General features: G+C 38.6%; 1 protein-coding gene across 1 annotated transcript; it reads left to right on the top strand.

Moving 5' to 3' along the window:
• The first annotated feature begins 1,294 nt into the window (after positions 1–1,294).
• Positions 1,295–14,195, top strand: LOC122650629 (mitochondrial import inner membrane translocase subunit TIM10-like). The gene is made up of 6 exons (XM_043844029.1): positions 1,295–1,392; positions 1,543–1,587; positions 1,940–1,992; positions 5,350–5,388; positions 5,947–6,016; positions 14,133–14,195. The coding sequence occupies exons 2-6, from the start codon at positions 1,546–1,548 to the stop codon at positions 14,193–14,195; spliced, it is 267 nt and encodes an 88-aa protein (XP_043699964.1). The 5' UTR covers positions 1,295–1,392; positions 1,543–1,545.
• Positions 14,196–15,513: the final 1,318 nt, after the last annotated feature.

The following is a 15,513-nucleotide window of genomic DNA, read 5'->3' as shown; positions in this document are numbered from 1 at the left end:
TACATGCTTCTTAGACCTAATGTATCATGTATTCGGGTAGGGCCTTAGAAATTAAGGGGTAGTACCTACTTTAAGCTATACATTTGGTGGTGAATTGTACAGTTGCAAGGAGTTGGTGTTTGCCTTATTAATAGTATGTAGGATCTTACTATTGGGCTTACATCATTCATCTCAATCACTGGGCTGATGCACCACAAGGCACCAGTGGGTATTAGGGCTGCAACAGGGTCGGGTTGGGCCGGGCTTTATAGAACCCTAGCCCAACCCTAAGTCCCCTTAGCTGGGCCCAGGCCCGACCCGACCCTGATTCAGGGCCAGAAAAATCCAACCCTGACCCGCCCTCAGGGTCGGGTCGGGCCGACCCTGATTGGCCTTGATCATGAGGAGGGGGAAAGAAATGCATGGGCTGGAATGGGCTGGGAAGAACATTATTAATTTTACATAAAATAACAATATAATAAATTATATTATAACACTTATTATCTTCATATATAATATATTATATAAAGAAATGTGGGTGAAATTTAAAGTTTATAATGTATTATATAAAGAAATGTGGGTGAAATTTAAAGTTTATAATGTATAAATTTTGTCAATATATATTTTATAGTATAACTTAAATCAGGGTCGGGCCGGGCCGGGCCAAGCTTAGCTCGAGGCTTCAACCCTAACCCGACCCGACCCTAACTCAGGGCCAGAAATTTCTAGCCCTGACCCACCCTCAGGGCCAAATATCTCAGCCCAAACCCTGTTCGGGCTCAGGGCGGGCCAGGGTGGGTTCGGGCCAACAGGGCCAAACTTGCACCCCTAGTGGGTATGGGTTTGGATTCCGAACCTATATCCAAAAACTCAAATTAGCCCGTATTTTTGGGCACGGATATAACAGGTTCGGTCATTGGTTGCAGGAAGAAGAAGGAAAAAAAAAAGGGCATGAGGTTAGAGATGAGGGTATTATTGTTTTTTTCTTATAGTATTTCTAACACCGTCAGCCAATATGAATACGATTGATAGAATCTTCTGATTTCAGGGGAGGAGAGAGCTAATATTTAATATGCAAAGGTGGGGCTTGTCATTCGGGTATATTCGAAGAGTGGGAACAGTAATTTACCCAATTTTAAACTATAGCGAAAAGATACACCCTACCGTTGATGTTCTCAATGGATCCTCTTCATCACATGGATTTTTATTTTAGTGACATCATTCCAGTATGTGTGAACCGCACCAGATCTTTTTCCCTTAAACCCCTTTCAGTTTTTTCAGTTTTTCTCCTCTGTTACTAGGGTTTCTTTCTGGTCTTGTTCCCGGTGTTTTCCCTAAAAAGAACTCGGAAAATTGAGAGAACTTCCAACAGTGGAGCGATTTGGTTGATCTCCATTGTTACCGTAAAAAGGTTACTGAGTAAGCTTATCTTCCTCGTTTTTGAATCGTCCACTCTGCATCTCTGAAGCCTTCCATCTTTGAAATGTTTGATTGTTTTACCCAAAGGTTATTTAACCTTCCTTTACTATCTCGAGTTCTTATGCTTTTCTTCTTGTTGTAGGTCTGATGGCTTCGAACAATCCTACCACCGCATTTGACAAAGAACAGGTATTTTGGTTGCCTTATAGGTTTTGTTGGCTCTGAATAATTAATCAGTCAAAGTCCCACAAAATTTTATACTAAAATTTAAAACCAACATGCATCAATACTGCTCTTCTCCTTCTGTGTTACTTTGCTCTTTTATTGGGCTTGTATATGTTGTGGTAAATTGGTAATCATTGTTTAGATGTGACAATTTGTGTTTATTTTTTTTTGACAATTTATCGGAGGGGAAAGTAAGAAAGATCTCATTTGTTGATAGTATTGCTTGATATAGTTGGTTTCTTGTTATTATATTTGTATGGGATGTGTCTCTTTTTCCCTCTTACCAATCTTTTCTTCTTATTTGATGATTGTGCAGATCTTTGGAATGGCAGAAAAAGAAATGGAGTACAGAGTGGAATTATTCAATAAGTAGGGTGATCAATTGTTCATTAATCTCTATACATGCGATCGTTCTTGTTATTTTTAGATTGAAGTAAAAATTATTTTCAAACGCAAAATAATGTGTGGATCCAATTACATGTGAATTGACTCTTCCTCGGTTTTTTAAATCCCAATTGTGACACAAAATAGTTAAGCTAGACATCTTCATTCACATTGCAGCTTGTCTGGCTCCTCATTCATTGAAGTTTATGCCTTTCGTTTACACCCATACTTTTATTTGCCTCCAGTTAACATCAGACCTGTGATTTGCCATGAGGCAAGGGGTTTGGAAGTTGAGCTAAATTCCTGGTTGTGTCAACTTTTCTTGCAGTAAGCAATATTGTAACTCGCCCTTGACAGATTAAGTTATAAAAGGTTAACGGACCAAACATAAAGTCCATAAGGGCATCAGCAGAAGTGACCACTCTCCAATGGGGAAGGTAAGACATCTTTTTGTCCAAACAGTCGTATGAACTTGATTATTGGCCTACTTGCCCTAACCCACTGATCATGACAGAATCTGGGACCCAGTCAACATGCCTCTTTTAGAGACAGTACGAAGTCGGTCTTCCCAAGTGACTTTCATAAAAAAAAGCCGTACCCAGTACACAAGGCTCCCGCGTTTAGCAGGGTCTGAGGAGGGTCAAATGTACGCAGCCTTACCCCTGTTTCCAGAGAGGCTGTTTCCAGGACTTGAACACGTGACCAAACGTTCAGCAAGTGAGCACTTGACCAATGCGCCAAGCACGACCTTCTCACAAGTGACTTTCATGTTAACAATAAAACTCATCCACACCGCTTGGTGATTTTCTGTAGGCATGTTATATATGCTTGAAACCCTCTTCATTCTGGAGAGTTTGTGATGCATTTGCAAGGCTGGTTCTACCTCCTCAGGGATATTTTTGTAATTGGAGGGTTTTTTTTTTTTAAATTGTGTTGAAGTTAGGTACGTTAGTAATAAGTGGGAGATAGAGTTTGAGGTAAAGTTGTTTCTAGTCTGGGATTGTTAATAAGAGTCTTTACATCTCTACATACATGCATGTAACCAATAATTAAGATTGGATTGAATAGAAATTAAGTTTTGAGGGTGCTATACTTTGGTGCATTGCATGGAATGGTGATAGACCAGCTTGGGTCTTTCACTCTTCTTCTGGATATCCTCTTTCCAGGTTAATCTTTCCCTTAATCTTCTCTTCCAATCTTCTTAATTGCTCTTTATTCCCCTCCTATATTCTTCCTATTCTCCTTCTTTGTTACTGCGGATATTCTGTTCTGTGCGATACCTGCAACGAACCAGATTTGAATAGAACTGTAACAATCCTTTTCTGTTCTTACTCAAATTTGGAGTGTAGGCCATACACCTTTGGGCGATTCAAGTCCTGGAATTTCATTCCCAGATTTCAACTCTACTAGGAGTTACTGACCTTCAACTGAAACCCTTCCTAACCTATGCCCGTTTCAGTTATAGGAAATTTTCATCATTTTTTTTCCTGATCTGCTGGCCTATAGTTGATTGTTTCTAGGAGATTTTGAGTGCAGAATCTTACCCTACAATTTCAGGTCAATCGGCTTCATTTGAGAGACTTCTCTCAATCGTAGTCAAACCTGTTCTCCTCCTCCTGCTTTCTTATCGAGAGAAAGAAGAAGACACCCAGTCTTCCTATTTGTTTTTAAGGACAGACCTCTGAAATTACACAAGACCCCTGTTTGTTACCCTAACCTGATTCTATTCCAGAATTTCTCTTCACCCAAGGGTGTCAAAACCTAGCCTGAACCAGTAAGACCGACCGAAAAACCCGGACCGAACAGAAGTGATCCTCATCGGATTGTTTTTGGACTGGGGTATGACGGGACTGGCTGAAACCGGACCACACTGAACTGACTGATATCCAAACCGAAAACCGAACCGAATGAAACCGATAAAAAATCATTGAGTATAAGGTTATGAATAGGGCTGTAAACGGATCGGTTTGGCTCGGATAGTGCTACATCCGCATCCGCATCCGCATCCGCATCCGATTAGCTATCGGACGGATTCGGATAGTGCTAAATGGATACGGACACGGATACGGATGGGATATTTTATCTGTTTACATGTAAATATAGCTTTTCGGATAACTATAGCCTATCCGTATCCGCATCCGTTTAGCTTTCGAACGGATTCGGATAGTGCTAAACGGCTACGGAAACGGATTTCGGCTATTCATTTACACCCCTAGTTATGAATAAGTGAATTGATTATCCATTGATTTCAATATTAGTGAGAAAATTTCTGGTTGTAAGGGGAATTGTTACAAATCAATGAGTATGAGGTTATGAATAGGGAAGGGAAATTGATTTATAATAATGCTTCCATTGATCTCCTTGTTCACTATACAAAATTAATTGGATAGTCAAATGATTGATTTGATGATAGAGTTCATTTTGTGATTTCAATATTAGTTATCTTCTCATTGACTAGTTATTCATTGATTTCAATATTAGTTATCTTACTCTTACAATTAATGATAATTAATGATATGATTTGTAACAATGAATTTCGCTACAAACTCTATTTATCCATTGATTTCTATTTTAGTTATCTTCCCCTTACAATTTATTCCTCTTTGTTTGGATTACAACATGAACACATCAAATCAACTTTTCTATTCATGGTTGTTTATTTGCTTGACTTGGGGAAGGTGAATTAAAGTGTTTTTATTGAATCTTTTCTCACTATAAATTATGAATGTAAGATTTCATTGTGGTTCAAACCTGAAAACAAACCGATATAAACAAATATTAACCCGATATTGAAAAAGTGAAATAAACCGAAACCGCACTGGACCGAAAATGAAGTTTCTTAACAGTTTGGTTTTGGTCTCACTCATTCCAAGACCGAAACCAATTCAGCCCGACCAAAACTGGGCTGAACCGACCGTTTGACACGCCTACCTTCATCTCTAATTTTAATTCCGGATTTGTTCCAACAACTATTTTCTTATCTCGAAGGGTGCTTAATTGTTCTTATATTTATGAAATTTTGACTGACCATTGAAATTAAGTTTTCTATTATGTTGGTGGGCCCATAGTGACCAAATTTAGGGTTTCGGAACCCTAGGTTGCATTAGTATGTGGTGAACATTGTGGTTTTCGAACATTAGTTGATTGAGCTCCCTTTTTTGATGGTTCCATTTCTTAATATCTGTCCTTACGAAGTTCAAATTTTCAATTTGAAATAAAATTACATGTAGTTTTGTAAGGCAGTCTGTTATTAATTGATGATTGAAAAGTCTACCTACATATTATTTGTTGAAGTCCATTGTGATCTAATGGGTTTAATGTGTTCTTTGTTGTTTGATCCAGGCTTACCCAAACATGCTTCAATAAATGTATTGAGAAAAGGTAGGCTTGATTTTTGTTTTTGTTGGTGTCCCAAATTATGTATACAATTGAATGGAATGCTTAAAATTGAAAAAAATGCAAAATCTGCCATTGTAATCTCCATTTGTTTGTATACGGGTGGTTTTTCAAGAAAATTAGCTGTTAGAAAGAACTGAACACACGCTATCACTTACGGAGATAAGATTAAAATAAGAATCAACCGATTTTGTTGATACTATTTTTACTGAAAATGTTGTTTTTTTATTTAGAATTATGAATGTCTCAAGAGGTGCTTATAAGTACTAAGTGTCAACTAAATCCTAGAAAATGGTAAGGTTGATCCAGCTGATACTAAAAGCTAATATTTCAAGGGGTTAAACCACTTTTAATGTGCTTGCAATCAAAAAAGAAAAAAAAAACTTCTAATATGCAAATGGGTAGATCTGTAGTTTGTGAAGATTATCCATCTATTTGAAGCATATCATTTGTATGCTTAAATTCTCAGATACTTTAGTCCTTTACAGAAGGGAATTAATCTAGTTGAAGCTATTACTTGAAATGTCCATCCTTCCATTACAGGTACAAGGAATCTGAGCTTAACATGGGGGAAAATAGTTGCATTGATCGTTGTGTGTCAAAATATTGGCAGGTAAGCTTTTGGGACGTGTTTTTTGGTGCTCAAATATTGGGAAATTTACTTATTTAATCTTTGGAGAACTCTTGGATAATGTCCCATAGCCAGCCTTTTTTTTTTTAATGATTAACAAATTTCACTGAGAGAAAGAAATAAGTGATGCAAACGAGGCCAAGTGGCCAAACAGCCCAAACCCACCCAAAATGGAGTTACGATATGAGGAAGGAAGAACACAAAGATAAAGAACTGAAAAAATCTCAGAGGGAATATTAGATAAAAAAGAGAGCCTTAACCAAAACAGCCCTTATTTAGCAAGATTTCTTTAATAGAAAATGGAAAAAGAAATGCATTAAAATCAAGCTTTAGAGTTACACCACGACTCCTCCCAAAACCTCATTTACATGCCCAAGATCCTCCCCCTCCATAACCAAAGTAGAAAACTCTATCCAATCCATCAAGAATCTAGTCACCTGTACCAAAAACTTACAGCACAGATAATGACCTACGTAGTTCACAGTGCATCTAAAAATGTTTAAAATTGATATTTGCTGCTATATTATCAAAAAACCGAGGAAAACGATTGTCATTGCTTTCAACTTCATTATCAATGTTCGTTGTTCAAGTTGGATTCCAAATGAACAATTTAGGGCATTGTGAAACATTTAGACTGTTTTACACTAGTTCCATGATTTATCTTTTTTCTTATTTGGTGATTCTTGCTTAATTGAAAAACTTCTAAACCACCACATATTTCACATGACTCTATTAATGTATGGTTCAACTCTTCATTTTTTCTTGCAATAATGTCATCGAAACCTATTATTTCCCACCACCATGACTCCTAAAGTTAATAACAAGATGAATGAGACCTCATTTGCATTTCCAACTCAATCTTGATGTTGAGGTGATTGTTTTTCAACGGAAATGCTGTGAAGGGATCAAAGATGAAACTTGCTCAATGGATTTTGTGCGCGTGCGCACACACACACACACACAAAGTTAAAGATATGGATAAGGAATGAAACAAGGAAACTCAGAAATATAGGAGCTTTTGTGTGAATAGCATAAAAAATGCATTTAATGGCAAATAAGAAGAGATCTTCCTCACGATATGAACAACCAGTGATAACCTCTATGATTTTCAGTTTATAGAACTCATTCAAAAGAGATCTAATCAAGCTGAAACTTCAAGGTTTGAATCAGAACCCAGAACCATATTGAATCCAACTAATATTAGACCCACACAGAATTTTTTTAATAATAAATGGATGCAACAGATCTGGCGGAAGTTCTGAAACCAGGTCTGAGGTTCAGTTCAGAACTCTTGATTCCTGCAGGGTTTCTCACTGGGATTTTGCAGGTAAGGTTGCCCAAGGGTTTATGAACAACCCACCAAATTTCAGAATGAAAGGGACTGCATCAATGGGATTCTATTGAAATCAAGCATGGTTCGAGAACTCGCGAGATCTCGCCGAGTTTTTCGGTTTTTCAAAATCTCGAGTCGAGATCACATACGCATTCTAAAAGTGCATTTTCTCGGCGAGATCTCGGTATCGTCTCGGCCCAGCCAAGTAGGTCCAATTTCCTTATTTTTTTCCTGATTTTTGTAGTTCTAAATATGCAATATCTCGCCGAGATCTCGGTATGGGTTATGGATATGTGTTTTGACCCATTTTTTGTGCCCAGTTGACCCATCTAACAAAACCACTTAAACTAAGCTATGGACAGAACTCGAAAATCTTGCTGAGTTCTGTCAACAGCTCTAAATAAAGGGGAAAACAGCCCTCTCCCTCAAATTTCTTTCTATTTCCTTCAAATCTTGGGTGGATTGCATGGTTTCAAGTGAGAATCAAGTACTAAATTGAAGATTCAACTCCAACAGTCCAAGAATCATCACCTATTTGTAGAATGGACTACCAAAGTAATTCCATGACATGGGAATTCTTTGTGCATCAATATGGGGATGAATTTATTGCTCGATCACATTTTATGTAACAAATTCAGTGAACATTGATGTAATGTTTTTTTTATTTGGATGTTTTGATTGATATGTACTAATTAGAATGTTTTGATTGCTAATTTGCTATGTTTTACTAAATTATGTGTTGAGTAGGTTGTTTTAGTACGACTCGTCGCCTACCAACCTATGGTCCAAAGTGAAACTCATATTTGGACTTGTTTTTTGGAAAATCTGGGCATGCCATTGTGTTTAAATGACCTGAAATAGGCTGAATACCAAGTTTCAGACCCAAAATATGTGTAAAACCCACCGAGTTCGGGGTCCGAGTCAAAAAAAAATAAAATGCAGCAACTCGCCGAGATCTCTGCTCGACTCGGTTTTTGGCTGGGCCGAGATGCCACTGAGACTCGAGTTTTAGAACCTTGAAATCAAGTGGGCTCTAAGTACCACCCAAAACAGGGTATAGGTTCGCAAAGAACAGTAATAGCAAATCAATAAGAAGAAATGCGGAGGAAGAGAAGAGGAAATGATGCTGTTAAGATTGTCCAATTGGGTCAATCAGGCATTGGAAGACTTTATTTTGGCTTGTGGTTGGGTTATATGGGCCTTGGGCTTTTTAATTTTGGATTTTTTTTTTGATGTAATGGACCTCTTTTATAATCCCATATTTAGTTTCTTAATTCTGAATACAGAGTTTATTTTATTAGTTCGCCTTGTCAGAGTCCTATTTCTTTATTTATTGTTATTAAATGTTTTAATTAGGCTAGAATAGGTCTCTAAGAGTCCAGCTTTATTTCAGTCTCTTTCCTTTATTCTTTTTAGTTTCATATTTAGTTTAATTTACCTTAGACCTTTCTTTTTATAAATTCGAGTCTATTTTTGAGTCTTTTATATAAGTTTGTAAGGAGCAGGGGCTACAACTTTGTGCACGTTTTTGAGTAATGATAATTGGCTTTTTGTCTTGTAATTCTGTGGTGATTCAGCAAACTCTGTTGTGGTGATTCAACGGGTCAATTGGTGGTGATTCCAGTCCAGGCCATTGGTGGTGATTGGTCATATCCTTCTTCCATCTTTTTCTTCAGATTACAAATCAGCAACTCATGACCTTCGATTGTCACTATAATTGAGATTCCTTGTTCCAGTAGGAAATCTCAAGATCTCCTATTTCCAACATTTGAATTGGCTGTAATTTTCTAGAGTTATTCCCCTATGCAGATAATATCCTCTGCCAGTTTTTGTGCCTTTACTGAGTTGTGCTTGATAAGTTATTAGGTTTCTCCATGTTCTGGTTCTGCAATTCAGTATTTGAAATTTCTGTGGGAAAATTACACGTACCTCTCCTGAGTTATCGGGTATCTACAAAAACACTTGTGAGGTTTGGATATTTACGCATGCCACCCCTATTTTCCAAAATAATTGATAAGTAAACGCACTTTGTTAACCTGGGCCTGAAAACGTTAGAATATATCATATATTGACCAAATTGCCCTTCCTGCTAAAATAAACCTCTTCTTCCATTATTTCCTTATTTCTATTCTTGAAGAACTCTGATGCAAGAGAACCATCCATGGCCGCACCGTCTCGCCCATCTCCGATAAGCCTTCAGCTCCATTCATTACCTCTTCTCCTTCTCATATTCTTCTTCTTCTTCTAAAACCTAATCAAATCATTACTGATGTAGGACAATTGGCAGCCCCTGCCAAGCCCAGCCCAGGCCCAGTCAAGCACCCTACAAGGTACCAGCTTAGGCCCAGGTCCAGGCCTCCTTGGCCCTCTCTTTGCACATGCAGCCCAGGAAAACAAAGAAATATTGACTCTTGACTGTCCAGCTGGCCCAAGATATTTTGGTTTATTTTTGGGTTCAAATGTAATTTCGGGTCAGGCTCATTTAGGCCCAGTTTTCTTTTAAGTTGGTTTAAGTCAAAGGCTGTTGGACTTCTTAAGCTCTTTATGCTCCATCGTTTTAGGCAACAACCCAGCTGTTTTTCCTATGTTGTTGTTTGATCTTCCCAAAGGGGAGATCAACAGTCTTTTGTTGTTTGGTCTTCCCAAGGGGAGACCAAACAGTCTTTTATGTGTTTTTGTTTCTTTACTTAAGTTGTACAAGCCATTCGGCCAGACATGGAATAGAATGAAAAAGAAGAAATGAAAGATTGAATTGAGTGAGTTGTGCGTGTGCACTTCTCTCTCTTCTTTCCCCTGCTAATCTGATTTCTTCTTATCTTTTCCTCTTCTCCTATTCTGTCCCCCATTATCCCTTCTGATTTCTTTTCAGATTTCCCCTCTCCTAATCTGTCCCCCAGTATCAATGATGAATGAAATATTGAACAGCTTTTTGGACTCTTGAAAGTTCTTCTCCTCTCTTGTGTGAAGCAGCTTCTCCCCCTTCATCCCTCTCCCAAGTGGATTATCTTCTTCTTCTTCTCTCCTTCTCTGTTTTGGCAGCACAAAGAGGTAAGTGGTGTTTTGGGTATTCCCCCCTTCCCCTCCTCTCGGCCAGTAGGCATTCTATTCTTAAACCCCCAAAACTTCAGCCTTTCTTCTAGTCTATTCTCTGCCAGATTTCGATCTTGGCTTACAGCCTATTCTTGGTCTGCACCATTTGGTATCAGAGCTATTCTGGACCAGAGAATAATCTTGTTTGTGACACTTGTGGAAGTGAGGCATGGAACGAGTTGATTTTTCTTTGTAGCAAATGCAACAAAGGAGCAGAACACATCTACTGCATTCAACAGAATTTAGTGGACACTCCGCTGGAAAATTGGATTTGTGAAAGATGCCAACCCAGGCTGATTGAGAGCCATGTGCTTGTCCTTCCTGCATTTACTGAAACTTGTGGACGAGTTCCTTTTAAGAAGGTGAGAGTAGATGTAGGACAATCGGCACCCCCTGCCAAGCCCAGCCCAGGCCCAGTCAAGCACCCTACAAGGTACCAGCTTAGGCCCAAGCCCAGGCCTCTTTGGCCCCCTGTTTGCACATGCAGCCCAGGAAAACAAAGAAATATTGACTCTTGACTGTCCAGCTGGCCCAAGATATTTTGGTTTATTTTTAGGTTCAAATGTAATTTCGGATCAGGCTCATTTAGGCCCAGTTTTCTTTTAAGTTGTTTTAAGTCAAAGGCTGTTAAACTTCTTAAGCTCTTTATGCTCCATCGTTTTAGGCAACAGCCCAGTTGTTTTCCCTATGTTGTTGTTTGGTCTTCCCAAGGGGAGATCAACAGTCTTTTATGTGTTTTTATTTCTTTATTTAAGTTGTACAGGCCATTCGGCCAGGCATGGAATAGAATGAAAAAGAAGAAATGAAAAATTGAATTTGAGTGTGAGATGTGCGTGTGGACTTCTCTCTCTTCTTTCTCCCCCCTTCTTCCTCTTCCTCTATTGGTTCTTCTTCTCAGGTTTCTTCTTCTTTCCCTGCTAATCTGATTTCTTCCTATCTTTTCCTCTTCTCCTATTTTGTCTTCCATTATCCCTTTTGATTTTTTTTGCAGATTTCCCCTCTCCTAAGCTGTCCCCCAGTATCAATGATGAATGAAATATTAAACAACTTTTTAGACTCTTGAAAGTTCTTCTCTCTTGCGTGATGCAGCTTCTCCCCCTTCATCCCTCTCCCAAGTGGATTATCTTCTTCTTCTTCTCTCCTTCTCTGTTTCGGCAACACAAAGAGGTAATTGGTGTTTTGGATATTCCCCCCCTTCCCCATCTTTTCTTCCCCTCCTCTCGGCTAGTAAGCATTCTATTCTTAAAGCCCCAAAACTTCAGCCGTTCTTCTAGCCTATTTTCTTCCAGATTTCGATCTTGGCTTGAAGCCTTTTCTTGGCCTGCACCATTTGAAAAGTCGGCTATAGGAGACAGTTTCAAGATTGAAACCAATAATATCTGTGCCCTAGATTCTCCCCTGCATATTGGAATCTGTCTCCAAATAAGACAGAAGAAGATGTACTTGAATGCACGAGCTTACAGAGTTGTCCAGACAGCCTGTATAGCGGTTTTTAAAAGGTCCAAAATGTCAAGACCATCGGCAATAAGGGATTGGCCACCTGAGTGCGGTCCAATTATGAAAACCTTCTCTGAGGAGGTGGATAAGCCGGAGTCACCCTTATTATACTCCAAGGTCCTTGCCAAGTGATGACACTGTATCCGAGGAGGTGGACAAACTAGAATCACCTTTTGACAGTCCCAGGTCACCTATCTACTCACCATAGCACTTGGAAGATGAGCACTAGGTTTCTGATCAAGGGGTGAATGTGAAGTGAATGTCTTGGTGTGAGATGAGGAAATGAAGATGTAGAAGCCATAGGAGCAATTAGACTGTTTTTATTTTCAGTTTCATTTATTTATTTATTTTATCTAAAACATGTAGTTTTTATCCAAATTCAGAAGGATATTATTTTAAATTTTCAGATCAACTTTGGAAAAGTATTCAAGCTATTTTAATAAAGATGGCTTCTTTCATTAATTGATTATATTGTTTTGGTTTTGGTTATATGTTTGATGATTCCATAGATATTACTTATCCTCTACCATGAATATAATTGTTGGGATGCAATACCCATAGTTTAATTAATAGTAGTATGTACTTTGGCTTGAGTGGCTAGATAACATAGCCAGACAGAGGATAGGACAGGCTAATGGAGGAAGGAGTTATTGAATACCTAGACCTTGAAGTTTTTAGGCAAGTGTGTTGACTGCATCAAGGGGAAGATGATCACTTCCAAAAGAAAGATTATTCCCGTAGGTGCTTGGAAGTGTTACGAAAGCAGTGGTGATGCTAGTCAACACTTGGGTCCTTTTGCCATGTTCTTACAGGAACATGAAATAGCATCCCACGGGGCTACTGAAAGAAGAAATTGAACCCTTGTTTTGGTTGAGTTTCCGGGGTATGACACTTCAAACTGTCGTTCACATTCTCAAAAGAATGTCAAGCAAGTTAATTAAAAGACCCCATTTGAGCCGAGGACTGCTAGAAAACCTAGCCTCTTAAAGGTTACGATCCCAAGAGGGTGAATAGTTTTGGGGATATCCAGGGAGATCGAAGGGTTATAGTTTTTATGACCCATGCTCAGGGAGTAGAATTGATGAGACTACTCGTGCAAAGTTTCTTAAGAGTGATGGTGAAATGTCTGCACTTGCAAGGTAGTTGGAAGGGTTTAAGGATGAGTTGTTGTTAATGCAGTGAAATGGTGTTTGGGAATTAATTGAGATTCCTCAGAGATGGAAGGCTGTTGCATCAAAGCAGTTTTCAAGACCAATATTGAGTATTGACCCTCAGGAGAAGGTGGAACGCTACAAGACCAGACAAGCAGCGAAAGTTTCCATTAAGGAGAAAGAGCATTGATTACGAGGAGACCTTTTTTTTAGTGTCTTCGAAGGATTCATTTAGAATCATCATGGTCATTGTAGCACACTTTGACCTTGAACTACATGAAATGGACATAAAGACGGCCTTTCTGAATGGTGATCAAGCTGAGCAAGTGTACATTCGTCAACCCGAGTGTTTTGAGGAGGAAAAGGAAGGAGCATAAAGTTCACAAGCTGTCGAAATCACTGTAAGGACTAAAACAGGCTTCAAGATAGTGGTACTTGAAGTTCGATCAGATAATGACTTCATATGGTTTTGTTGAGTATGCAACTGTCAATTGTATCTACCAGAAGACTACTAGGGGCAGGTTTATCTTCTCGGTACCTTATGTAGATGATATTCTGCTAGCCAGTAGTGATCTTGACCTACTTTAGGAGACCAAACAGTTTCTGTCCAGTAATTTTGAGATGAAGAACATGGGAGAGAACACCCATGTACTTGGCATTGAGGTAAGTCGTGACAGAAAGCGAGGCATTCTTGGTTTATCACGGAGGGCTTACATTTACAGAATCTTGAAGAGGTTCAACATGTCCTAATGTTCTGGGAATGATGCACCCATCAACAAAGTGGATAAGTTGAACAAGCAGTAGTGTCCAAAGAATAACCTTGAGAGAGACTTTATGAAGGACAAGCCTTATGCTTTACCTGTGGGAAGGTTGATGTATGCACAGGTGTGTACTCGACTTGATATTGCTTTGGTAGTTAGCGTACTTGAGAGTTTTCAGTCCGATTGAGGATTAGGTCACTGGACTGTAGCTAAGGTGATACGTTACTTACTGAGGACTAGGGACTTCAGGCTAGTCTACAGGAGAGATGACAAACTTGAAGTGTTTGGATACTCTGACTCAGATTTTAGTGGATGTACTAATGATATGAAGTCAACTTCAGGTTGTGTTTTCTCGATGGGTGGAGGAGTCATTTTATGAAAAAGTGTCAAGCAGACGATTATAACTTTATATCTTTCCTTGGCTTGAAGGCCTTTGATAGACAGTTTTTAAACTGGTTTTTTTCTGTTTTTATGATAACTTCTTATTATATATGGTCTGTAAGGAACAATGTTGTATTAAATGCGGGTAAGGCTGACCCTATGTTGGTCATCCATAATCTCTCCAGATGGATTACTGAGTTGAATCTTCACCCTCCTCCAAAAAATCCTATAGTGGTATCATCAACACACATACACCACCCTATACTTTTATCACAATCTGCTAATTTTGGTATGGATTCTCTTGTTTTACTAGTCGCAGGAATTTCTGAACCCGATCTAAATATAGCTCAGTGGACTTTTTGTATTTTGATAGATGGACAAAGTTTCCTAACAGATGCAGGTAGCCTGACCATACAGGATGCTAAAGAAGCAGAACTTTTTGGAATCAACGAAGGATGCGAAGAGCAATGGAAGAACACATCCCTCTCCAGGAAGTTTGGTGTTGCAATAGAGAACTTTTTACTTTTTTAAGTCCTTCTAACATACGTAGTATACCTTGGAACCTGTTAAACTTGTATATTGCCCTTGTTGAAGCCACTGATAACTTTAGTTCTGTGCGTTTTCGATGGTATGGTTCCACAACAAACTCCCCCTGCAACTAGTATGTGTTTTTAATAAATCTTTTTTGCCCATAAAAATAAAAAAAACTTTATCTACCATGCAAGCAAGGTTGTGGCAATTTTGAGGCGACCAAGCAGGCAGTTTGGTTGAGGAATTTTATTGTAGAACTAAAGGTTGTTGACTATATCTCTAAACCCTTGAGGCTATGGTGTGACAACAACTCTGTAGTCATCTTCTCAAAGAACCACAAAAGGTCAAATAACTCAAAGCATATTGAGATAAAGTATCTTCTGGTCAGGGAAAAGGTTACTGAGGGAGAGATTGATATTGTACACATCCCAACTGAGAAGATGGTGGCTAATCCTCTCACTAAGGCCCTTTTCAGTGGGAGTTTTCAGAGGTCATGTTTCTAGCATGGGACTTATAGAATCTTTTGATGTGTAGGTTTAGTAGGAGTCTGTTTTCCCAATTCTGACTATTATGTTTTTGATATGTTGGTTTAGTGGGAGTTTGTTTTTCCCCTTTTAACTATTATTTGAGCTCTTTATTTGACCAGTGGTTTTTATATTCTCTTGACATCTTAATACATTTACTGGTTATGGTTTCATTATTTATTCTTATATGACATGTCTTATAAAAATGACG

The sequence above is a fragment of the Telopea speciosissima genome, chromosome 2 (genome assembly GCF_018873765.1).
Source record: "Telopea speciosissima isolate NSW1024214 ecotype Mountain lineage chromosome 2, Tspe_v1, whole genome shotgun sequence".
In the NCBI taxonomy this organism is placed as follows: Eukaryota; Viridiplantae; Streptophyta; class Magnoliopsida; order Proteales; family Proteaceae; genus Telopea; species Telopea speciosissima.
Note: the sequence above shows the minus strand (reverse complement) of the source record. Positions and strands in the feature narration are given on the sequence as shown.